Source organism: Rhea pennata, chromosome 9 (assembly GCF_028389875.1).
Source record: "Rhea pennata isolate bPtePen1 chromosome 9, bPtePen1.pri, whole genome shotgun sequence".
Lineage (NCBI taxonomy): Eukaryota > Metazoa > Chordata > Aves > Rheiformes > Rheidae > Rhea > Rhea pennata.
The window spans coordinates 29,904,525-29,931,468 of NC_084671.1; the positions used below are offsets into that span (position 1 = coordinate 29,904,525).

The 26,944-nt window shown below is 40.0% G+C and overlaps 3 protein-coding genes across 5 annotated transcripts; 2 read left to right on the forward strand and 1 right to left on the reverse strand.

The window, feature by feature from the left end:
- Positions 1-5,237: 5,237 nt before the first annotated feature.
- FBXO45 (F-box protein 45) lies at positions 5,238-10,711 on the reverse strand. The gene is made up of 3 exons (XM_062582834.1): positions 10,454-10,711; positions 9,913-10,269; positions 5,238-7,879 (listed from the first exon to the last, which is right to left on the reverse strand). Exons 1-3 carry the CDS (start codon positions 10,709-10,711, stop codon positions 7,694-7,696), a joined length of 801 nt encoding a protein of 266 aa, XP_062438818.1. The 3' UTR covers positions 5,238-7,693.
- Positions 10,426-18,045, forward strand: WDR53 (WD repeat domain 53). 3 transcript variants are annotated; one of them, XM_062582832.1, is made up of 3 exons: positions 10,426-10,621; positions 13,235-13,724; positions 16,738-18,045. In XM_062582832.1, exons 2-3 carry the CDS (start codon positions 13,248-13,250, stop codon positions 17,323-17,325), a joined length of 1,065 nt encoding a protein of 354 aa, XP_062438816.1. In that variant the 5' UTR covers positions 10,426-10,621; positions 13,235-13,247; the 3' UTR covers positions 17,326-18,045. The 3 variants fall into 3 exon arrangements, with proteins under 3 accessions (XP_062438816.1, XP_062438817.1, XP_062438815.1); XM_062582833.1 differs by lacking the exon at positions 10,426-10,621 and adding an exon at positions 11,003-11,028; XM_062582831.1 differs by lacking the exon at positions 10,426-10,621 and adding an exon at positions 11,006-11,310.
- A 1,029-nt stretch (positions 18,046-19,074) lies between these two features.
- SMCO1 (single-pass membrane protein with coiled-coil domains 1) lies at positions 19,075-26,926 on the forward strand. The gene is made up of 3 exons (XM_062583160.1): positions 19,075-19,138; positions 24,850-24,999; positions 26,411-26,926. Exons 1-3 carry the CDS (start codon positions 19,083-19,085, stop codon positions 26,841-26,843), a joined length of 639 nt encoding a protein of 212 aa, XP_062439144.1. The 5' UTR covers positions 19,075-19,082; the 3' UTR covers positions 26,844-26,926.
- Positions 26,927-26,944: the final 18 nt, after the last annotated feature.

The window sequence follows — 26,944 nt, forward strand, 5'->3', positions numbered from 1 at the left end:
AAAGTCTTCCTTTCAACAGACCTTCTGCCTTGCCTCCAGGCTCTGGGATTCTTGAGGGCTGCCCTTAGCAGTGACGACTGAAGAGGGCATTCAGTAATTCTGCCTTCTCCGTATCCTTTGTCACCAGGGCCTCCGCCCCATTCAGTAGCAGGCTCACATTTTCCCTAGTCCTCCTCTTGCTGCTGATGTATTTAAAGAAGCCCATCCTATTGTCCTTAACATCCCTTGCCAGACTCAGTTCCAATTGGGCCTTAGCCTTCGTTGCTGCATCTCTACATACTCTGACCGCATTCCTATAATCCTCCCAAGTAGCCTGTCCCCTCTTCCACATTCTGTGTACTTTCTACTGCTGTCTGACCAAGAGCTCCTTGCTCATCCATACAGGTCTCCTGCCCCCTTTACTGCACTTCTTACTCATAGGGATGCACCACTCTTGTGCTTGAAGGAAGTGAGGTTTGAATATTAACCAGCTCTCCTAGAGCCTCCTTCCTTTCAGGGCCTTAACGCATGAGATTCCACCAATTACGTCTCTGAAGAGCTCAAAGTCCGCTCTCCTGAAGTCCAGGGTTGCAATCCTGCTTGTTGCCTTACTTCTTTGCTGCAGGATCCTGAACTCCACCATCTCATGGTCTCTGCAGCCAAGACTGCAACCAACCTTCACATCATTGCATCCTAGAACACCCTTCAATAATGCATTTTTTTGCCTACAGATCTCTCTGATTATCCTCATGGTTGAAGAATCAGCAGCATGCAGAGAGCAGAAGCACACACAGCATGGACAATTGTGTTCTTGCCAGTGGCCAGAGCAGAACAATTTATAAAATGTGAAGTTGGTCTAATAGCACTGTATCATACTTGGAGGCAATTAGATCAGCAGGAAATTCCTTCCTAGGTAGCTACTGATGAAAGGCAGATTCAGTAGGACAATGAAGGGAGAAAAGGCAAAGAAAAGTAACACCCCGCAGTCTGTAACCCCTGGGGTAAAAGAGCACTGTAAAGTCCTAAGCTTTAAGCAAAATATTACCAAAGCAGCAGCTTGCAGCCTACTTGCAGTTCAACAAGAGTATTCCATCAACTCTTTATGAAAAAGACATATAAAGCTCAGGTAGGTAATAAAGTAACACAGTAATAAAGTCAAAATGAGAAGAAATGCAAAGATTTGGCTAGAACTGAAGTATCAGTATTAAAATGCACAGATTTGTGGCTAATTACATATCAAATACTTAGAGAAAGTAAGTTTTGCCAGCAGTTTGTATGATGATGATACTGAGCATTATTTTAATTCATTGCTACTGCTGTCATTCCAGTGAAACTGGGACAGAAAAAATAGAGACAGCCATCTGGAGGACATGATCCTATGTTTAGGGAATTAAAAAACATGTATCATCAGTAAATGGACAGGAAAGCTAATTTGTACCAGGTTGCTGTTGGATTCAAAGGCAGACAGAAAAGGAGTACAGACAGATCCTAACCAACAGAAATTCAGCCCCAACATGAGACACACGGACACAGCCCACAGGATCAAGGCCATCTGTTCCTGGCTAGTTTTGTCACCTAAAACGTGGCCAAAATTAACAAAACAAATGGCATTTGCTAGTAGAAATTACATACAGGACAATTCTGTTCTCAGAACTCAAAACACACACTCACTAGTGCATTTGAATTAGAAAAAAATATGCTAAAAAAATATCTCTAGCATGGCTATTTTTCCAACCCATTTTGAATTATTAGTTTTCCTGGCAACCCTTTTGTCATCTGATGGAAAAAAAAGGTCACACAATTGACTTAAGGCCAGTATCACTATCAGCCAGTGCTGAAGCCACGAACAGACTCCTGTTCCGTAACAGATGACCATATTGAGTTCTTAGCTTCATCATACAGAGTTGTTAGTCACCTGATCTTTCAGGTCACGCTTCTGATCTTGCTATAGATTTCATGGCATGCTTACAACTACAAGAAATTCAGAGTTTTATTCACTTAATAAACAATTGCATAGCTCACTTATCAAAAAATGCTGGATGTCCTAAAGGATTCTGAACCCAAGACTTGTGGATCTGATTGATCTCTTTTGTGTGAGCTCTGAACAGCTGATGCTCTTCTTGGTCAAGGTAGTCAAATCATTAGTAAGAGAAGGGAAATCTTTCAAACATAGTTGTTTAGCCAGCTCTTAGTTAGCCAACAACCTTGTGCTAGAAAGAATTGATTCTAGTCTTTTATCTAGAAGGCATCCAACCTCTTCACTCCTGAACAAGTTTTCAGAGATGTTAGCCAAGTGTTCATCTCATAAAAGCAAATTTGTGATGCAGAGTTTAGATGTGTGCCAGAGTACAGAGTTGAAACCATGTCTGTGCAACCTGCACATGCTCCCATCTTAAATTGCGAATCATAGAATCACTAAGGTTGGAAGGGACCTCTGGAGATCAGCTAGTCCAACCTCCCTGCTCAGCAGGGTCACCTACAGCATGTTAGACAGGGTTGCATCCAGGCAGGTCTTGAATATCTCCAGAGAAGGAGACTCCACAACTTCTCTGGGCAACCTCTTCCAGTGCTCCATCACTCTCACACTGAAGAATTTCCCCCTCATGGTATTTCTCTTCCTTACTCAAGACTGTTGTGCACCACATGCTGACCCTTTGCTTCAACACACAGATGACAGAGCTCTACTGATATTTCTCTAAGGCCACACTGTTGTAAACCAGCTCAGCTCAGAGATGAACAGCTACTAATGGCTGAAGCTGAACCTAAGCAAAACAGAAGCAAGTCTGCTAGAGAGAATAAAGTGCTTCAGAGTTCACGGTCACAATACAATCTCCTTTGATTATTGATAACAGTTGCTCAAATTCAGACTGTATTTCAAGAGCATTCTTAAATTCCTTGCTGCAAATAAGACCTCTTTCAGTAGCTGCCACAATAAATATGATCTATATCTGGTTGACTATGAGATTCTGCCCCATTCTGCAGAGTGTTGCCCTGGCTGGCTTCAGTTACTCTTTGGTTAATTGGACTTCAGTTATGTAGTATACATGTTTAAGAATTCATCACTTTGAAAGCTCCAAGAGATACAGAACACTATAATACCATTTCTCACCCACACAGGCTACCCAAGTGCGTATCTGCTTTCTCCCAGATGCCTCTACAGGATCACATCTAATTTTAGGTCAAACAAAGTAACCATCTTTGTCTGAACCACGCCCACAAACTGCATGAAGCACTGGAATCAAATCTGCAGCTAGCAATTGAACTCCTCTGGCAAAAAGAAGAACTTGGTATCACAAAGATAAAATCCACCCACAGAGAAAACAGAGCCTCTGGGACACAACATAGACTGGACTGAATCTCTCCCTGAATTCGGGAATAGCATAAACCTTATAGTTGATACCCAGGGCAGAAAACGGTATTTCCCTGACTTATCTCCACTCCCACTCCCACCTCATATGTACATCAGAACACGTGTATTTAAATTCTGCCAAAACAAAACACTCCACTACATACTTTTGTTGTGCTGTGAATGGAGAAAACAAAACAGGGCACAGAAGTAAGCCACGCTACTTAATGGAGCACTAGAAATACACTGGAAGAGCAAAGCAGAGCCTTTGCAGAACAGCCTGAAGCCAACACAGCCTAGCAAATGCTAACATTGCATAAGCATCACATGAGTCTGTATAAGGAGGCACATATTCTTTGCTTTTTGAAGCTTTTTTGCATTCTTAAGGTGAAAGAGCAAAAGAGAAAAGTCTCAAAGGGAGAAGGAAAAAAACTCTGAACAGTAATACCTTAGCACAGGGGGTCCGCTCTTCTTGACTCTCCATGTGCTAAACCTTATACACACAAAATCTTCATTGTATCAAAATATCTGTATAATCAATAGCCAAAAGAAACAAACCTAGGAGAGTTGTAGGGAAGAAGCATACTGGCTATAGCTCAGAGCTGAGAGAGGAGAACAGCGTCCGAACGTCAGCTCTCTGCAACAAAAGGGTATTAGGCAGGCTACAGGGCCTAGCTGCCGTACCCTCTTTCACATCTAGAAATTCAGATTACTCAGGTATCTCTGTACTAGTTGCATGACTCTTTCAGCATGAGACTTTGACTCAAAATTACTCGAGACATTGGTGATACAGACGATTATCCTCTCCCAGCCAAAAAAACAGGGTGTATTACTCTGAAGCTGGCTGTGGACTTGGCTTCTCAGAAACAATGTTCTTTCAGGGGTAATCTCACCATCTGTTTTCTACTAAGTAACCCAATCCCAAAGTATGGAAGGTGAACAAAGATGGTCTTAAAATGATTTACCAAGTGGAAAAGTCTGCAGGCAAAGGGGTGCCTGGTTTGACAAGATTCTTAACTTTATGCCAGCTGAATATACCCACACATACGGAACACGTAACAAACTTAATAATATAAGGCCATTTAAGAAGAAATATGAATGGAGAACAGTTAAATTGGATCTAGTAGTACAACTACCTTGAATTGTTCATACTCAGGTCTACTACCTCTCTCATAGTAGTTTTTAAGGATGGCAAGAAAAAAGTCAAAAACCAAGTTTCAGGTAAATGTGTCTATGTAATGCTGAATAATAAAACACTCAACCAATCAAGTGGAAGTCTTACTCTGTAATGTTCTCACAAACACACTTGCTTCAAGTGATGGACGAAGTTTAAAAGAATGTTGATGGTGTGAGTGAACACATCCCTTCCGTGCCTTCCTGAAAAAACAAAATTCTCAAAACATTTCTGCAGCATAATAATAATTGAGTGGAGAAAGTCTGATAACGAAATACCCTTTATTTTCACTAAATACCACTGCTCATCTTGGATCTTGTTATTGGGGGGTAGAATCCCTTCTTCATTCTAGAGTCCCTACATCCTCCACAAAGTACTAATAGTGAAAAGCTAAAGAAACAGAGAGAAGCTGAGAAGCTGTCCTCTGATAGAAGGCACCACAGTACAGCACTAGGGCAATGCAACCTCCAGCCATTAGCTGCTACTCCCTACAGTACTGTCACACAAGAGTATTCCTGTTTCAGAAAATGTAATTTCACAAGCATTGTTATTAGACTATTGAGTTTTCAAGTCCTTATAACCATTAGTCAGATTCTCTTTTTTTAAATACTCATGCAGGAAATCATGCAGCAACACCTTCATCTTCTTGACAATAAGAATTTGTTTTGGCACACCAAACTATTACTCCTTTTTTCTATCAGTACATCATGAATGTCATTACAACAATACATACAAATATTTCCTTCTGAATTATAGCAGTTTATTTTAATATTTTGTACAACTAGCATTGGTCTCCAGTAATAAGATTAATCTTACATAAGTGAGTTCCCCCAAACCCACCCTTAAGGAAGGAATGTTCAACTTTTACCATTTCTAATTTAGAGGGAAATTTTTATAGGGTAAGATGCAATTTGAAGAATGGAAAGAAATCTTTATTTGTGAATAAAATCCCTCAGAAGTTCTCAAGGTTTACCTACATCTACGGATTCATGAACAAGTGCAGAGGTCATGTCTTCCAAGACTGCATAAAGAATACATTCACCTAAAAGACAATTTTCTTCTCTGTAATGGGACAGGGTTTTGTTTCCTTTTTTCCTACTTCATACCACAAGGTTCTGCTACATAGATACATACTTTACAGTCTACAGACGATCAACATTTGTAACAGATTTTTCCAAAAGGTACTCATATACCAGTCTCACTTCATTTACTCAGTTGTTTTCAGTACCATTTAAAACATCTTAATTCCTTACACTGCATTTTTTTTTTAAACGCAGATAGGAGAAATTGACCTCAATAGATATTGCCTTTAAGGAATAAACTACACCTAAAACAAATAAATACTTTAAAATCCTTTTAAATGGCAATAATGTACATACTCTATTCCAGTGCAGAACTTAGGTAAATAGCACTCCAAGTATAGCTCTTCAGCAGCAGACTAAGAATCCCAGTCATCTGCTTGTACTATTTTCCTTACACTACTCAAGTAATGGGAAAAAAATTAACAACCTAAGAGAAATCCCTTTCTCTTCCACACTTGGAGATTTATCAGTGTCTGATATGAAGTAATTCACATTCTCTAGCACAAATAAAACAAAAAGAGGTTGCATAAACATTTCCTTCTCCCTCCCTAAAAAACACGCCATCAGAAATTCTGAAACAGTTCAAATAGTTCTGTTAAACTTGGAGAAACACCACCAGGAACAAATGAGAGTCAAATGTTAGCCACAGGGCTTACAGAATTCAATGTCCTATTGAAAGGAAATCCACTCTGGGGCTTAAATTAGCCTTACTTGTATGAAGGCTGACAGACACCTAGATCTCTACAGACCTTTCAACCTCAGAGGAAAGCAGTTTCCCCCAGAAGTACCTCTTTATTACACCTTTAAGCTTCACAGCCTTTTCAGCCTGTGCATTGAATGCTGTAATGCTGACATGTCAGTTGGTCTTGTAAGCTTTTAAAAAAACAGTGCAAGTGAAAAGCCCAAACGCTGAACCTGATCCAGAATCTCCAGAGGGAAGTGAGAATTTTACCAGTCCTGTCTCGAAATAGCAGGTGAATACTTGGGATTTTATTTACTTAAAGAAACCAATTAAAGTTAGGTTAAGTCAAGTCTTAAATCCTTATGAAACTTTAAATTGAAAACAAGATCTCGAATGAGAGAAGCTGAATGTTGATTCTTCATTATTTTGAAAGTCTCATTTTACAATAGTGATTAGAGGTTATAAGACTTCTTTTAAAAGCTTGTCTTTTGGTATCAAAAGGAAGATCAGCTCACTACAGTGTTGTACCTTTCATTCTTAAAAGGGACCATATACTTTGTCACAAAAAAAAAGAAAAAAAAACTTGTAGTGAAAATTTCTTGTGTTTCTTAGAGAGAACAAATACATTGCTAAAGCTATGGAAACTTTCAGCTACGCAAAAATGAGCCAATGTAGCACCTTACTCCACAAGAGCATCCCAAAATGCTTTACAATACAACAAAAGAAGTACTCTTACATGAATGTTATGTACCTGTCTGAGGTTTTTCTGATGCCACGTAGTGGGGTTTTTTTCCTTTGAGAAGTTATATCCCAGTTAGAATAAAGCAAATTCTTTCTTTTAACTGTTCTTTTCAACCTGTTATATATATACAACCTTTAAAATACACTTAAAAATAGCTGCACACATTTTATATCATTCTACTAGAGAAGGGCAGTCCAGACAGACCATGCTTCTCAGTATATTAAAAATTGTAAATAAAACCCAACCAGACTTATTCTCCTCTGGTACCCGTGCTGGCCCAAAGGAGGGAAGGGAAGGAACAAGCAGTTTAAAAATGGGAGTCTTTCACAAAACACGCTACTTACAAATCTCCAGTTAATTTCCTCAAGCAGTTTTATATCAAATTCTTCCTTAAATATTTGAGGTCACACACTGCCATCTTAGCAATGAAATCTGTTGCAACATGCATGTGCTAGCTTCCCACTAAACCAACTGCAACCCTGAGGATATGTCTGGCCTGGTAGAAAGAGGAAATGTAACACAATTCCTGAAGTATGGCTGGTCCTCCATTTCAAAATTCTTTATAGTTTCCTTAATGGTTCTTGGACACACACCCACACTTTTTTCTAGTTCACTTTTCCCTCTAACCAACATGCAGATTTCTCCTCCGAATCATCCACATCTTGATGTCCCAACGAAACAATCCACATCATCCATCCAGAGGTTTTCCCAGGTAGACCAAAGTCACTTCCGTGTTACCATACACAGCAGACACTGCTGGATACAGGCAAACTTTTGGCAGTCCTCTGAATGCAACTCCCAAGAACTCATAGCCCCTCTCAAAAGCTAATGTTTTGTCTTCCATGTCCAGGATAACTCGGATCCGCTCACCTATCTGGAAACAGAAATAAGAGGAAGAAAAACAAAACAGAAGAAAAAGGTCAACATATTCATATGCAGACATGAAAAATAAAGCAAAAGCCATGTACAGTACAGTAGCTCATCTCAAAGTTAGATTTTCCTGTTTCTCAAGATTACACTACTTTTTCTGTGGTGTTTTTCCACTTCACTGATATATGTAAGATTCTGAGCACCTGTACCGGCAGCTTCTAATGAGCAACCTATATCTAACCACCACTGCAGTAACAAATGTAGCCCTTCACATGAGAACACTGCAATAGCACTGAAAATTAGCACACCATATTGCATTTACTTCAGAATTCTGCAGCCTGTGGAAGTTTTGTAATAGCCTCCACCAAAAGTTATCCAAACTCTGTATTTGGTTGTTATTATTGACCAGTAGTGTCTATGAAGAGTAATTCTAAAGACAATGAACCTGCTTTAAAGAAAGATAAGTACAAGATGCAAAATATATCAGAGTATTTAACCAAGTATGCAAGTACTGTCACTGTCATAGGGATTCCTTTACCAAAGCAGAAAGACATTACTGTGCAAAACTTATGCAAAGTATGAAAGAAGTTAAAATATATATACACACAAGTGAAATGATCACTGAATGCAGCAAGTTGATCAGATCAGGACATACAAGATGCTTCTTGCATTCGCCTACCACATTTTTCAAATGTAAATGCAAGTCACAGACACCAGCAGCAAGCATAACATGATATAGCACAAACTTCTGATTCTCCACAAGCCAACTGCAATGTTGGCATTTTCTTCAAATCAACACATTTTTCTTCCAACGCTAACAAACATATAGTTACTTTTAGTATATTATATAAAGCAGCTCACTGTGCATGTTTTACTAAATACAAAATACTTTAAAAAATCATGTCTGAGCTCCAAGCAATTTTTACAAATAAAGAAGTAATTCCAAGAACTGTTCACCCTTGAGTCCACATGAGAGTTTGCCTGGCTTTAAAACTTTTTATTGTCCTGTTGCTGTATAAAGGCCTATGCAAGGATAGCAGAAACTGTCCACAAATGGTCCAGTCTGGAAAGTGTCTGTACTATCTGCAAGTTAGAAAACACGTAAATAGAAAGCAAGCTCTTTAATTACACTAATTTTAGGCTTTGTTTGCAAAAATAGCAGGTATAAGTTCCAGACCAAATCAGATTTAAGTGCTTGGCAGTGACCCTTTATGAAATTTAGGAGTATCAGATACAAGTTAATACGCAAACCTTCACCCAAAACTGAAATACAAGCAGCCTTGGAGTCAATATTCATACAAAACCATTGATGTTAGGAGACAGAAATTATATACTGCATATAGCTGAAGCTGTAATGTGAGGAAATCTAGTAGGCAAAGTGTCATTGTGCAGGCAGCCAAAAGAGCAAAGATAAACCACTTTTATATGGACAGAAAGACAGAATGGCACTTCCTCTTTAATAACATCTAGTTATCTAAACATCACATCCCAGTCCAGGGATGTCACCTTTGGGAACACTGCCAGGGAGCACACAAACAGCACTCAGAATTACTGCACTTTTTTGCAGGAAGATTCTTACCTGAGCACTAACCTCAACTCCTACTGCAGGGTAACAAAAATATAACACAGCTACCACACACAGTCATATTACTGACTGGGAAAATCTTTACTTAAAATAGCTAGAATAGCCTTGTCAGCTTTTATTTCAGAAAGCAATTATCTTTAAATAAGCACCCATGGTGTGTTTTCTTCACCTGATATTTCAAATAAAAGTGTGTTTGTTATCAGTAGGGGAAACAACAAAGAGTGAGTTGTACAGAACATCACACACAGATGTAATTTAAGGAAACATTAAATTAAGGGGGGAAAAACCCTTGTACAGCAATTATTTACCTTCTGCAGGGCACCTTTTGCTCTTGATCACCACTTTAGCTCAGTTCAGCCAACAGCTAACTGCTGTACACTATGAAGAAATTCTCAGAGTATAGCTGTTGCCAGGCATGGTAAGGCTTCCAGTCTGTGCCAAGTCTTACCCACCTGGTATTTCGGTGCGTTATTGCACTGAGGGAAGCTGCCGTTCACTTCTCCATTATGCAGCAAATTATTGTCCACCAAATTCCAGCCCCAGCTCTGGTCATCACTCCCCAGCAGCGCCACGTAGCCCTGGCACTGCATGGCAGCCCGCTTAGTGGCGATGCCGATGACGGCCACGGTGCCCAGCGGGCCCTCCCACCACACTTCCCATGCATGGCGGCCCTCGCTGAAGCCGATCTTGGTCCTTGCCCCATCTGTGCTCTGCGCAATGGGGTTGCGGTGCAAAGTGAAGCCGTTCTTCTTGATGTAGACGTTCCTGGAGCAGTCATTGGTGCTAAAGGCATGGTGAAAGGCACGTACCTAGCAGGGGAGGAGGGAGAAGGTGTTTAGGCAGGAAGGGACGACCCAGAGCGCGCCGGCGGGGCCGCTGAAAGGCAATACCCATCCCTCCTCCTCCCCCCACCACCCACCGGCTCCTAACGCAGGGCGCGCAACGACGCTGGCCCCGCGGCTGCCCCGCCGCCCCGGGCGCCACATGGCTCACCTTGCCCTTGTAGGTGGGCACGTTGCAGAGGATGTCGGTGCGCAGCGCCTCCTCCGCCAGGCAGCGGGCCGCCAGGCTGCGCCACACCTCACTGTTCTCGTCGCCGTGGAGGACGCGGTGCCACAGCTTGCAGACCAGGGCGCAGCTCCGCAGCTCCCGCAGCTCCAGGTAGGAGAACACCAGCTCCAGCACCCGCCCCGGCAGCCGCCATCCCGCTCCCCCCGCTACCGCCGCGCCCGCGCCGCCGCCCGCCGCCATCGCCTCGGGCGGCGGCGCCCCCCGCCGGGCCCGCCGCCTTTGCGCCTCGAGGCCGCGGAGGGGGCGGGAAACGACGGGTTTGCCGCCCTTCGCCAGCGACAAGCGCAGGCGGAAGCGCGGGCGGGCGGCGGAGCACGGCGGCGGGCCCTCGACCGCAGGCGCGCCGGCCGCCCGCCCCGCTCTGCCGCCGCCGCCGGCACAGGCCTCACAGGGAGGGGGGGCGCGCGCGCGGCGCCGCCGCCATGACGGCTGCAAGCAGCGCCGCCGGAGGCTGCGGCCGCGCATGCGCGGGGCGGGGCGCGAGAGAAGCCGGTGAGGTGAGGGCGCTGTGTAGATGGGGCAGCGGAGCTGGGGCGGTGTGGGGGTGCCGGGCTGTCGGGCAGAGTGGCACGGTGCAGAAACTTTCCATAACTCGAAATACCAGCAAACGCCTTGAAAAGAAAATGACGCTCCAACTGCCTCGGCTCTTCCGCTATGCGTTGTCGGAGTGGGCGCTCCCTGTGGGCCTGCGCGCGGCGCAGGGACCGTTGCGCGCGTGGGAGCTGCGTTGCGTTTGTCCCCGCCGAGGGAAGGCCGCGGTGTCCTCAGGACCTGCCAAGGTTGTGTTTCCCCTGCCATGGGCGCCTCACCTCACCCCACTGCCCGGCGGTCTGCTTTTCCCTGGCTTGTTTTAGGCTTCAGTTCCGCCACATCTTCCTGTGTTCTTGCTCTCTCATTTTGCTTATTTTTTTTTCTCTTCCTGTTTTCTTTGTGGCAGCATCAGGGTGTCAAAGTAGTACAGGAACCATGTGTGCTCCTGCATGAATACAACTGGGTTAAAATAAATAGGATTTGCATTGAATTCAAATCTTCAAAAAATGTATTACCTCTAAGTAGTTGAGCTTTTAAAATAATTAAAAGCATTGAGTCTGAGAAATACAGAGCACAGTATTTACTACTGAAACTTCAACTTACTAAACTTGCTGTGTAAGCAACTACACCCAGAGTTTCCTGGAACACCGAAACAGCCTCTGATGGCAGTAGTTTTCTCTAAATATGCAAAATTGTTTTCTTAATTGTATTATGAGGTAATTCTATTTCAAGAACTCATTTATTCAAAAGCTGAGAACCCAGGTGGGAGAAAGTTTTCTTCCTAAAAAACAGAAACTAGGTATATCAGATGTACTAGGTCCCACAGCATGGGAGAGGGTAACCAGAAAAGATTTTCTCAATTTCTTGAATATAGATAATTCATTAACATTGAATTCATAGTATTATTTGCTAACAACCCATCTGGCACTTTTGGTAATTTTATTTAATCAAAAAGATCGAAATTCTGTTGGTGGATATACTCAATGTTAACTGCTCTTCAAATCCAGCTGAATAAAAATTGCATGTGCACGAAAAGTAACATAGTGGGGGGAAAAAAAGTACTTCATTCATTGTTTTCTAAGGTAATAAAAAGGTAAATGTTATAGCAGGCTCTAAGGTAAATTAAGCTCATTCCATCCTGCAAACTCTGTGTTTTGGCCACTCTCTTGCTCAGCTACAAGCTCTTCTTTGCCCTTTTAAGCTCATTCAGGGAGCTAATAAAGCTCAAAACCTGCTGTGTTTTTGTGTTGCTCCTCCTCACCCCCTCTCCATTTCGTTTGCTGCTGGCATGACTCCCTAAACTGTCTTACCAGGGGCTAGTGAGGGCAGTAGTGCAAAGGAGAGGGCCAGGAGCACGGTAAGCTGAGTGTATGCTGCTTTAAGACCCTAGTAAATGTGTAGTAAACTGTGTAACTACTTGTGCTAAGTTGGTGATACTTTTTGCAAATGCAGCATGCGTGTCTGTTTATGCAAACCTGCTTTAGTATTTAACAGTCAAGTGAGAATTAACTTTAGTTTGGGAACACAAAGTACATGTGCAAAATAATTTAAAATTTATTCATGCTTTTAAACCATAATTAAAATAATCACTTCAACATTAATCAGTTTATCCCACTTTCTCCAGTGTAAGTTTTTTTTTACTCCATATATTAAAAGATTGCTTTACAAACTGATGTTAGATATTGATTACCCACCATTTCCACACCTGGAGAAAAGGCATGTTTACATGTGCTTGCCCTCACACAGACTGGAACAGTATGGCTTCCCTACAGACAAACTGTAATAGTTTACAAACATCTTCTCCTTTCTACTTTCCAGTAAACCCTAGTTGGAACTGTGCCTCTAAGAAATGGCAGAGAGAACAATTCCCACCTAGGTAGTTACTTTAGAGCAGCAGACCTAGTTCATGTCCATCACAAGCACATGTGTGATCATGTCTACCAACACATTATGGTGCTCCTGATGTAGTCTGTTGATAGTGTTTGAGCCAAAGCTTCCACCTGGAAACTTACCTGTCTACTTTCACTGGACAGTTTCATGTAGTTTGCATTACTGAGTCAACTCAATCGTTTTACTTCCTAGGAAAGCTTTACATTGTATTCATTGTATTGAGAACAACTTCAGCTCAATTCTTTTTTGTTTGTTTGTTTGTTTGTTTGTTTGTTTTCACAGGTGTCTCTGAAATATGGCAGTCAAATGGACTGATGGACATTCCTCCTCTGTCCTGTGCCTGAACATAAACAAGGAAGGGCTTGTAGCTTCAGGAGCAGAAAGAGGCGAGCTCACCATCTGGGATGGAAAAGGCATTCCAGTAGGAAAGCTCCAGCTTCGTAAGGCAGATGATGTTACCTCTGTTGTGTTCTCTCCCACCAGTCCTACCCGGTTGTACGCTTCTCATGGAGAAACTATCAGTTTGCTGGATGTTCGATCTCTTAAGGAGCCTACCGAATGTTTCCAAGTGAATGAAGAGGAGATCAATTGCCTCTCAGTGAATGAGACTGACAATTTCTTGGCTGCAGCAGATGATTCTGGGACAATAAAGATTATAGACTTAGAAAACAAGAAAGTCAGCCGGTCCTTGAGGCACTCAAATATCTGCTCCTCTGTTGTCTTTCGACCTCAAAGGCCACAAAGCCTTCTTTCCTGTGGACTGGATATGCAGGTGATTTGCATAGAAGTAGACATATGGTTATTACAGAAGCTAAACAGAAACTACACGTGTGTGTAGTCACGCCCCAAGATACTTCCACCACATTGGAACAGAACAAGAAGGAGGGTTATACAGCCTGCAGTCACTGGAAACCTCTTTTAACTTTCCTAAAATAGTATTGGCAGAGAAGCTAAGACAGTATTAACACTATTAATGCAATTTTGTGCTCTGCAGTTATTCTGGCTATTTTTGTCTTCATTAGTAGTTACAATATAAATGTGAGGGGGAGGGCATCAGAAGATGATGCAAAGCATACTATGACTGCATCAGCTCTGTTTCACAAAGCAAAACCACAAGTTCTCTCTAGTAATGAATTAGGCTACAAAAAAATTTTTGAATGTAGTTAGGAAAATGCAAAATGCTTGAAGCTGACAAGGTGCTACCAAGAATACTTTAATATAGATAGATAAATATCTATCCAAGTGGTATGTACCACTGTAAGGATAAGTTATTTTTATAAATTCATTTTTTTATCCTTTGTTCACAGTATCATCTTGAAAGCATTGAATGTACTTTTCTTTTTTACCTTCTTCAAGTGGAAATTTTGTCCTTTGCATGCTGCATTTCTAGAAGAAACACTGAAACATACTAGAGCTTGTGGAATGTTGAGTTACATTGTCAAAAATGGCACCCAGTATCACCCAAAGCAGATGTTTTTCTCTAATTGCTTCTCCATGGTTGAAATGTGACCACGTGTCTGTTTTAGAGTGGGGAAATTCTTGGGTATTGTTTTTCCTCTTCTTATATGCACAGTTCTTTGGAAACCACCAAGTACAGTAAGAGGTAGTTTCTTTCCAGTGAGAATACAATTATTGCAAAGACATTAGCAATCTCCTCTGTTTCAGAACACTGTTTTAATGATTCTTCTTAAGGTGTCCAATGGAAGGAAAATACCTGAGATTAGAACTACCACTTCTCCAAAGGTTTCTGTGATTTTTGTGGTGTTAAAGACGGATTTTTCTTTGACTAAGTCGTTGTGTTTTTAAAACTAAAGTATATCTAGCACCAATTAGGGTGAGTGTATTTTGATATAAGTGGTGTTTTTCCATACTAAGACCAGGGTTTATATAAACTGAGTAAGTAGATAGATTTGAATAGAGGTTGGTGAAAAGATGGATATAGAATCTTAAAAGAAGTACTTGGATAAACTTCTTTTCAGAGATACTATCAGTTTGAGAGCAGTAAATGCTCGGCATCTTGAAATGCTTATGTTATTTTCAGGTGCCTAAGCAAAAATTCACAAGCCTATGGCTAGAAACTTTTATTCAGAATTTCAACCATTTATGTAAGATTTCTGTGTGAGAAAACCAGTTATTTTCTGTGACATTTTTAGTTTTAGCATATTTTACTATAGTTTAGCAAATTATTTTCTATGTGTGGGTCAGTACCCCAAAATAGCAGGAATTTATGAGCATTTTTGTACAACAAAAAGGGCATTTTTATAAAGATCAAGACTGTCTTTAGGATATACCACTTCACAGAGAGGCTATGCTGCAGCATGTCTTTGGATGAGTTGTGAGCTCTGCAAGTATGAAAATGTTTTCTAGGCTTGGATATCAAACTCTTGACGAAGCCACTAGTTAATGAGAATAGAAATTTTGGTCACTGGCATTTGTTCAGAAAAAGGGCCATGGAAGCAGGGAGAGTGTCATGAAGACAGAAGATACTTGTTTTTCAGAAAGCTTATACCATTTGGTGCTTTATCACTTAATTCAGATGAATTCACTAAAGCTGTTGCTGCACTATCAAAGATGAGAATGGGACTGTTTGCCTTCAACATTAGACCCAGCCTCTCCAATTTACTCTGTTCTGCTCAATCATCATGGACGGTTTTCCCTTTCATTAGCAGCAAAGCAGTTTTAATGGAGCTGCAACAGTGAGTGCTCAAACAGAAAACGTCCAGCAAATACCTAATGTATTTTGGATGTCTCTATTTAATTTGGCTTCTGTAAATTCAGATCCAGTATGATTCTTTTTGTAGCCCCCAATTTAAAGACTTTGGTACTAAAGTAAAAGTTCTGTTGCAGATGACTAGTGGTAGAATATGTTTATTAATGACAGATCAAAACTCTCATTAAAAAGCAAACAGTGCATCAATGTTGCATTAAAAACTGGCCCTTCCATATCTATTGTTTCTAAAAATACTAATCATCGATTGAGATTATTATAAATAATAAAAGAATTCTATTTTTTGTAAATAATTACTTGCAGTTATTTAACTGGTTCAGTATAAAACTATAATATATGAATAGCTGTATAACAGATACAAAATTCATTTGAAGGCACAGGAGTGCACGAGGGTCCTGAAGGTGGTGTGGCATTTTAAAAGGAAGTCTAAACCCCCCACCATCAGCTCCACATCTTATCAGGAAAAGTGTACTCAGTCCTAATATGGTAATGGGACAAATTATATCTGCCCATTTTGTATAAAAGATACATATATATTTGCATAGAATTGAAGTAAAGAACCACTGTTAGCCTTTTGCTGCTTCACTTTTCAAACAAGTTAATTGATTATCTTAGAACAAGTATGTAATAGAGACAGAACTAAAATTCAGAATGATACAGCTGTCTTCATTCACTGGTAACATTTCTATGTCCCCTCTCTTTAAATAATTAAGAAGTGCAGCATATAATGATTTCTACTTCTGAGATGAATACAAAAGCATTTAGAACAGGTTTCTACTCATTTTACATTTTACAGGTTTGAGTCATTAACTCTGGTGGGAAAGGCATGTGACAATTTGGAAAGCATGCCATAAAAATTTGCCTTATCAGATGAAGTTCAGTCACTTCTCACAACAGATCTTGCATCTCTTGCACTCTGAATACAGTCTTTGATCTGCTAGAGCAAGACCTGATTTAACATTAGTGAAAGAAGCTGATTTTACTTAAGGATCAGATGCTGCAGCTGGTGTCCTTTGAAAGCAAATCGATGGACTATTAATTCTCATTTTTTTTTAAGGTTATGCTGTGGAACCTGCAGAAAGCTCGCCCACTGTGGACCACAAACTTGCAGGACCATGAAATGGAGGAAGCCAGTCCACAGCCATCTGGCCAGTTCTTTAACCCTCCACTTGCACATTCCCTATCTGTTGCATCATGTGGCAACATCTTTGGTTGTGGAGCTCAAGATGGTAAAGTCAGAATCTTCAGGGTCACCGGGGTTAAGTTTGAACATGAGTTAGGGTTTAAAGGTCACAGTTTGGGAGTCTCACAGGTCCTTTTTATGCCAGAAATGTACTGGCTGCTGACTGGAGGAAATGATGGGAAAGTCTTGCTCTGGGATATCAGCTGTGGTGTTGGGAAACAACAGAAAAGCCCAGCAAAATCTCTCCAGAGAAGAAAGGCCCAGGCACCTGCTTCCACCAAAAAAGAGAGAAAGCCCAACAAAATGACTTCAAATGAACATGCAAAAATTTTACCAAGGCTAACCATTGATCATGGAGAGAAGGTAAACTGGATCTCATATGCAGAGATCAAAGGCTTTAAGACAGTATTAGTTGCTGATCAGAGTAGTTCTATATCTGTATATCCATTACCAGAAGCTTAGATGCTGAAATATTTAAAGAAATTTATGGTGAAGAATCATTTCTTAGGGTGTTTGAAATGAGTCCAGATAAATCTGCTGACAGTGAACTGAACAATGAAACCTGCAACCTCAGGAATGGCACGAGATTTGCTGTATAATTTCATGCAAATACAACTGACCTTACACTGTATTTTTCATTGGCTGTTAGTATTCACTGCAACTGTTTCTTGTAGGGTTGGCTTTTTAAATTTAAGTGAAACTGGTTTCAATAAATTTGGGACAATACTAATTCAAAACTGACCTGATATAATTAAGGTTAGAGAAAGAAATTCATTTTAACAGAGAAACTCACAATACTGATGCTGAGCAGTAATGAGAAGTAACTGGCTAAACTCCTTACGTTTTTACAGGGAGTCGGAACTATTTCAATGCTCTGCTTTACCTTCCCTATTAAACTGTGTCACAGTTGGTTTAAATTGGACACTGTGTTTTTCATTAATTTGTCAGTGGCTGCATTTAAGAGTAGAAAAGTATTTGTAAATTAACTTCTCTAACGAGTAATGAAATCCCGGTAACAGTATTTTTTCCACACCATAAGCAAAGGAACTGGAGAAAATTTTAATAACTATTTACTTGGTCAGTCATCTTACACATTTAGTTTGCTTTCAAAAATGTTATGTACATAAGGAGAGAAAAATAACTATTGCATTTGTCTCAATAAATGCTTTATCTTTCACTTTACCTTGTGTTCATATTCACTCTAATACTACCAATCTTACGTGCTAAGCAAAATTGTTTCACAACATGTATAGTCAATCATAGAGTAAATGGAAAAGGTAAAATGCACTGCTCTTCCTTACCCAAATACTTCCACTGTTTAACAAAGCTGTTCTAAATGCAACAACCAGAATTCAGCCATTATGGCCTGTTAGAAATGTTTCTTAATTTGTAAGTTAAAGGCCGGGAGAATGTAACTAAGTGGGAATGCCTCAGACCTGACATGCTCAATTCATGCTAAATCTTCCATGCAATAGGTAGGTAATTAAAAGAACAAAAAGCTTACTTTCTCAGGCTGTCCTGAACTTTTCATAGGCAAGGAGCCTGTGTTGTACCAACTAAAGACATGTTTAACTGATTTGGTTTTTGTGCTGTCATCAGTGTTTATGGTGCTACCAGTCACATATTATCTGCCTTTTTTTTTTCTTCTTGATGGAAAAAATTTCCAGGCCTTTGTGTACCCAGCTCCTGCAAATAATTAACCAGTAGCACTAGCTGTTCATCTTGTTTTCACTGTCCTTCATCCTCAGAAGCAATTCTCAGCAAGCCAATACAACTTGTTGCTCTCATCCAAATCTAATTTTAATTAAAAAAAAAAAAAAAAAAAAAAAAAGAAGAAGAAGAAGAAGCTTGTTCAGTCTTTAACACCAGGAGGCTTTGGTCCAAGACAGGAACTGATGGGCACTACAACAAAATAAAGCCTAAACACAGCAAAAAAGCAGCAGTGTAGATAACCCCTTTCACATAATCTTTAGATTCATCTTATATATGAAGACAGACAGGATCACCTGCTCAGAGGAAGTGATCCAAATGCATAATTCACTATGTAATATGTTCATGAACATGTGTCTGTGCATCTATGAACTATATTTGGATGTACAGGCTATAAAAAGCCTCAGTGCAAAACAGCCTCCAGCAGGAGTCAGATCCCCTGTCCATGTTGTTGCTGATTGCTTCAGCAGAGTGCAAGCCTATTCCAGCTTTATTTCTTCTCGTTCTCCATGAAGATGACTAAAGATGGCGTGTCTCTGCGCTCCCTGAACAAGGCATTAAACAGGTCATTAAACGGTTGTGTTAATAATACATTAAGGGGCAAGAAAGGACAATCCTTTACAGAAAAAAGAGTGTACAGGGTGGGGCTGGAGCAAGATGAATTTCTACTTTCCTTGAAATTTTTCATGGGAAATAAAGAGGGTGTAAATATATATTGTGTGTATATGGGAAAGGAACAGTTCATAAGTGATCTTCCGTTTCTCTTTTATTTATTTAAGTGGGGGAGGGGCAAAGCAACAAGCTGTACCACTTAACAAAAGCCATTCTGGACAGCTTGCAAGCTGTTATCCCCATGTGTTTTGCTACAAGGTTTTGTGCAATTGCTTGATCAGCAAAGACCTATGGCTTCTTGAAGTGCTGCCGAGTGTCTATGGTTAACAGGAAATTGTAGTTCACCCTCTGCTATGGTCCAGTCCAAATAAGAGATTAGTGCTGAATTTCTGAATTTGGATAAACAACTCAGAATATAAACAGTTCAAAAATAGGAAGTAAGCAGCTATAGTTAAGAAAGATGATTTTTTTTAAAAAAAAGATACTTATATTTATATATATATATATATAAAAACATATATACACACACATTTATGTTCCAAGAAACAAAATCACCGTCACTAAGGAATTGGGACATAGATGATGCCAATTCAGCTTCCATTTTCAAATTCTCTACTCAGAAGAGGCTTGCAAAAATACTTGACCAACAGGTTCATTGGCTTTATGTAAAAATAACCTGGCACATGCTGCCACTGCTGGTATCAATCCACACGGTCAGCTGCAGTGAACACTACAGTCACCAAAGACAGTGTCCCTAAGCAGCTAGACAGAGTCCCTAAGCAGCTAGACAGATAACAATAGCAGGATCAAATGCAAGCCACTTGCACTGACAGACTGTTTTTCAAATGCAATGACCACTATTATTCAAGAAGAAAGGGTCTGAAATTCTCCACAGTTACCAGAGACAGGCAAGATACTGTTTTGTTTCGGTATTCACATGTATATGAAAATTCAGTGTCTTTGAAAGTCCTGTGCAAATAATACTCAGCAAAAAATGTATCTGTCAGCTTAGGTGATGTACATGTAAATTTGATTTACATGTAGTAAAAAGATTACTATCAGTATTATCATTGCTGATGAAATGCAGTCCTTCTGTTTATGAAATTCATGCTTCAGATATTGATATTGCCTATACATTCAAATTATGAAAATAGTCAAAGATCAGGTCTCCACTGGAACAGCAGTAGTGCAGGAACAAAGATGATCTTTTCTCCAGACATAACAATTTACACCTCAAACAGAACACAAATTTCTGTGCCACTTCCATGCTATACGTAGCGTTATACCAACAGACCTGAGCTGAGGAGAATCCCTCAATGTAGAGACTTACATCTCTAGAAATGAGCTTTACCCTTCTATTACTCCATCATCACTGCTTCTCTAACCACCATGTAGCGTAGACAAGGCTACAGACGAAAAGGGTTAGAAAGACAAAGTAAAAAGCATAGTAGAGACAACCCCTGAGGAGCCTAAGTTAAACTGACTCCAATGGGAATCTGCTGTGTGAAACTGGCCACAAGGGATAGCTGTAACATAAACCCCTATCATACAGTACAAGATTGCGAGGTCTCCTAGAAATTCAGATGCATTTGAACTGCTGCTGTCCTATAAAGCGGAAAATGCTTTAATTCTGCTAATATGTTTATGAACACATCCTACAGAATAAAGCACGGCAAACATGACAGAGCAGCCTGCACTTACCCAATTATAGTACTAAGACCTTCAATATGTGACTTGACATGATTCAGCTGAGCACACTCTCTACAAAGCAAGTTGTGAGAAACATTCAATAACATGGAAGGAGGAGAGAAATTATCAGCACTGTGGAATGAATGCTGTGACTGGCTAAATAGCTACCATTGTGTAATGACTGGCTAAATGACTAGCTTTTTACAAAGTTTAAAATAACTTAGCCTTACACAGGTAAGTCTTGAAGCAGACAGGTTTATAGAATAACACCAGCTTACAGAACTGGTAAGAAACTGCTCTTCCAGGCAAGACACACACTTTTCACGAAAGGATTTCGTAACTATGATGCACACAACTCAGAAGAAGATACTAGGCTAAATTAGAGGCCTGACCATAGACAGAAACAGTAAACAAGAATTCTGTGATTAATGACTCCTGAAAGAGAAAATGAAAATTATGTCTGTGGGGAAGCGATCAAAGGTGTGTGTTTATAACTAGTATCATGATGTGAATGTACAAGAGCAGTTATGTGAAAGTGCGGAACCCTGCATTGGCCTGGCAAATAAAAATCATAGAACAACTCTGAAATAAGTAAGAATTGTAATTTTCTGTAATGGCCTGAATAGAGGAAATAAGATTATGCACACAAGTATACCCTGGTCATATGCTTTCAGAAAAGTGGGAATGCTAAGAGTTTCTGTTGCGAATTTTCCAAGTATGGTTCTGTACATAAACAAACAAACAAAAAAAAACCTTTAAAAGCTTTTCAATAAAGAATTGTGATTTTTTTTTGGTTCATATACTATGCAAGACGGACATTATTGGTTATCGATCCAATGGTAACTTCACTTATCTTAAAGGAAAAAATGTTTAGAGGCTACTGTTGAAAGGGAAGCAGGAGGTTTAATCAATCTTTTCTGAAGTCCTCAGTTTTTATTTATAATTTTGATCAAGAGACTGCAGCACTGTTTCCATACAGAATCAGAATTTAGAAAAAGCTGTAGAAGATTAGCTATAGAAACCAAAACTTTCAAGTTTATAACTAGGCTGATGTTTTTTAGAATCAAAAATCAGCAAATAATGCAGAGTTATACTACAGAGGCCTTAAACATGCATTAGTTTATTTTAGTAGTTTATTTTAGGCAATACAACCCGTATCAAAAAAAGTGCTGGAAAAGCAAAACTGGAAGAATATTAAAGCAATACATTAAAGGCTGCTGAAAAACTACCACTGCACTGGTAGTACTGTTATAATGAGATCTGTCAGAATTTGCACTAGTTTGTAGTAGAAAGAAAGCTTGCAAGAATGGGCTATTAGGTTTCCTCATCTACACTGATAAAGTTGAAATTACATGAGCAATTCATAGATAAGTAGTTCCATCAGGAGAGCACTCTCACCTCTTGCTTGCTATCCACCAAGTGAGCCTTGAAGTATATACTCTGTTTCTTAAACAACTTCTCTCTCTCTCAAAGAGTGCTTTTATGGTAGTTGGATCTGAACCTTATTCATAGGAAGTACGGACCTGTCTATCGACCTGCCCAAATACTTTAGCTAACGTCTCTGGTGACGGACTTGATCCTTCTAGAACATACCAATTCTTCTGACTAATTCTTATAAACTGGCCACATTTCTACACAACACAAGTTTAATTTTCCAGTTAATGTTCTATTTTAGTCCTAAAACTCTCTTTTGGCAAACATGTAAATAAAAAATATTTCTGAATGGGTGAATCCTCCTAGAAAGTTAATAAAAAGAGAAATCTGAGCACAGTGACTTAAAAGTATGACAGTGTATAATAAACAGAGAAGATTTTGTTTGCTTGATTCTACATTATTTCAGAGGCACCTAGAGTTGTGCCACATCAAGGTCATAAAGTCATTGCAATCGAACATCTAGTAAGAATTATGCCCAGTTCCAAAAGACTACAATGTGACACACCAGAAGAGTGTGTAAAAAAAAAAATCTTTAAAACAAGAGAGGCTTACCAATTAAGATATGCAGCATCAGGAAATGAGCAACTTTCAGAAGATCATAAAGGGAGTTTCCAGCAAGACAGCATACACAAAGGTTCCTGACCCTTAGCCCAGAATATCAACCACATGGACTCCATTTCTATCTTCTCAGAATGACTAATGCAAAAGAACTATTAGCCAAAGATGTGTATGGCTGCCAGACAGAAAATGAATTGAGGTCAGACAGACTTAGAGAACTATGCCATTGCTGATGCATTTCTATTTTATCCCTACTCAAACAATTGCACACACTACCCAAAACATGAAAACAGAAAAATCAATTAGATGGAGGAGCTATTACTAACAAGAGAATGGCATTTATACAATTGATTGTGTTCCTGTTCTTTTAAAACAGCAGCAGCATTCTTGTCAGGGCTGACTTTGAACAGTTGGAAATCAAATATGTAGAAAATATTGAAATATAGCTGTACACTCAAATTAGCAATTAAAATGCCTTGGAATATATCATGTTTGCAGAATGCCACCACTCTGGCTTTTTGGTTCCAAACAAGAATTTGTATTTTTAAATATTGTAAAGTGCTTATGAAAGAGAAGGGAAAACTATTGGTAAATGTATCAATCTGCTGTTTATACTATCTAAAGTTAAAAAAAGAGGTGGGGGGCAAGTAGAGATTGTGCCATGATCTAAAAGCTGCTATGTATTTTCCCCTTATAAAAAAAGTTCAGCCAAAGATACACAAAAATAGGACCATAACATGCATTCTATCAAGGCAAAGAACATAATTTTTAACTCGACAATTACAACTGCTTTGAAACTGTTTAGAGCAAGACTCCTTTTTGCCCAATACAGTGTTTAACACAGGAGTATCCCAATTCAGAATCTGATTCTGGAATCATTAGAATACAGTACAATAAAGTCTACATGAGTAGCTGGTGTCCTGCTGATAAATCACTTGTAAAATACATAGTAGCTAATTACTTGTTCTGTATCCAGGAAGGAATTTTGAATTATTAATGTTTTGATAGCTTTGAGATCCTCAAGTTTTTTTTCAAACACATATCTAAGCGCATCAGTTAACTGAGGACAAACTTAAAGAAAACTATCCTTACAAAAAACACCACCAGAAAGAAATAAGCCTAGCACATAAAAGTCTCCAAGTATAATGAAGAGCAGTAAATGAGCGCTAAAATACAAATACTTTCATTCTGCCATATTTTGTCCCTAGACATAATAAATCCTCTTAAACCAAGCAATTTTCTTAGTTGTGTGCAGAGTCAAACATCCTACTTTATAATTTTAGAGTGTCAAAAAAAATAACATTTTATTAAAAATAAGAGAAAAATACAACGGATGTTTAGTAATTGAAAAAGCTAATAAACCTACCAACTACAAAACATAACAGTTTTCTTACTGCTCTTTCATTAAGAATTTCTTATTTCACTGTTGTTCTGTGGGAAAAAGATCTTGTAAAAGGGAAAAGCAGAGCAGGAAATGCCAGCGGAGAACAGAAACACACTGAGGATGGTTTGGCTTATTATTTGCATAATTTTTAATCTGGAGAAAGGGAAGAGGAAAGAATAAGTTCCATTCATGCCAAATGAAAGTGCTTCAGAAGATCATGCCACTACAAGTAAAAGCACAAATCACTTCAAAAGTTATTAGAAAAAAAACTGTACCACTAACATTAGTCAACACCTGCAGCTCAAGTATAGACATATGTGCGAATGCAGATACTTCATAAGACAATATCCATATTTACAAGTTGTAAGACTTATACCAGGCAAGGGTCAAAGGTGCATAGGCTATATCAAGAAGCTGATTTTCTAGTGGTATGTATCTGTAAAAGAAGTCAGTGTTCTCACACAACTTGCAGAGAACCTCAAAATTGGACCTAGAACTGTTTGCAGTGGAATGGTAAACATCACCCACTTTTAGGGCAGAGAGCACAACATGTTGATACCTAACTATCTAAAAGAAAGCCTCTGTCATCCATTCCTCAGAGTAGAAAATAAGCTGCAGACCTTGGAAACTCAATTTGAAGATCTGAAGTCAAGCTTGGACAAACTGGCTTGGAAATTCGAACGTCAGGGTGAGATCTTGGAGAATCAGATGAGCCAGGATGCAATGTGGACATCAATGCTAGAAGACAGGTGAGCAACAAGGGAAGGATTAACACACTGTCTTGTCTTGCTCCCTCCATGTGTGGATGACACTAATAAAACTACATGTGCATTTTATGTTGGGGTTACACTGTAGGCCAGGCATAACGATAATCTTTCCCACTTTGGATTGCTATGTACTAGAGAAACTAATGAGAAAAAGGAAGCCTCCTTCCATTCATATTGAGGACAGTTAATGACAATTACTTCATTAAAAAAAGTCTCCTAAATACAATTTAAAAATAGCTATGCCATTTTTAAGAATACTAGCAACATCAGGCCTTTTTGCAAAACACTGAAAAGAAAAACATTAATGTAATGATTCCTTTTTTCCTAAGCAAGGCCAAAATATTCATACTTCTAGTTATCCATACTTCTAGTGTAACCTAAGGTTACATTTTGATAATACCTATATTTAGCCTTTCCATCTTGTAACTAAAAGTTCTGAAATTATAGTGTTTGGAGCAGCTATTGCTTTCTAAGTACCTCTGAAGAATCAGACTGCTAAAACTAAGTGCCTTTTAGCAAGATCCTGTAGCTATAACTATTTCTCACTGAAATGTATGAGTATTTAGATAAACTTATACACTAACACATTTCTAAAACTGAGATCTATACATAAATTCCAAACTATAGGCTCTGCCTCTAGATTTTTGAAATCGTGGTCTAAATTGTTGCAGAAATGAATCAAAATAACCTTGCATTCGAAAGTGAATTCAAATTGCAGACACCACAGAGAAGCATTTAATAGTAGCAAGTACAATAGAGACAGTTAATTGCTAAATTTACAGTAGATTTAACTAAAACAGGATACAGCAGAAAGAGAAAATAATCAAGCTAACATTAGAGTCTATATTCTTTACAAATATTCTTAGTCCTTAGGAGGGAGTTTTTTGGGAGTTTCAACCCCTCACTTCTGCATCTTTATTTGGACCTAGGCTCTGCTACTGGCTTATGTTGTGGGCAACATAAATCATCCTGGCAGTTGTCAGAAATGAGTAACAAAATACAATGATTTGCATCACCCTAATTCATTTCCCTTCTGGATGGCTACCAACTTAGTCAAGCTGCAAAAAACACGAAATAATAGTTAACTAGAAATAAATGAGGCAAACCCAGCTGGACACACAGGGACATAAAGCCCCCCTCCCATTTGCCGTTATTCAAAATCCCTCAGGTGCAAACAGCTCCATGTGCATTTGGGACTCCTGTTCCCAGGGGCAATTGCTCAGTGGCCTCTTCAAAACACAGCTTATCCAGACACAGTGCCCAGACAAGCAAAGCTTCAGACAGCTGAAACCTACAGTACTACTTGTTATCTAAACATGAATAAACCTGGGTTTTTAAGAGAGAGACAGCTTCCTCGCCTGAAAAATAGTTTCTGTCTCTCTCTCCTTGGCAGCCTGACCTCTGTAGAGGTTAACCTCCTGTTCAGCTACACGTGTGAAACCCTGGCTGCCTTGCACTGCCTGGTGACAGCTGAGGTGCCTGACCTGGCAGAGGGCCTCCCCACCACCACCACCATCCTGAGGCGCAAAGCCAGACACCCCAGGATCCAAACGGCATGGGAAACTGCCTTGCAGAGCCTGGGGCTGCACGAAGGGGACGTCGGCACCCTCTGCACCTTCTTTGCCGTGCACGGCCATAAGGCCCAGTACTACACACCTGCCCAAAGGCAGCTGTGCCCTGGCGACATGGCCACCGCGCTGAGCAGGGCGGTGAAGAACGAGAGGCTACGGGGGAGCCTGCTGCGAGCCACCGAGGCGGTAGACCACAGGAGAACACAGCGACAAACAAAAACCCCACCGCCCCAAAGGCGAGGCCAGCCGCTGTGAGGGAAGAGCCGCGCGCAGACACCACCACACTCCCACTTCACCACTCGCCAGCAAACGCTCCACAAGTGCAGCGAGCGCCTGCGCGGGCCGGCCTCTGCCCG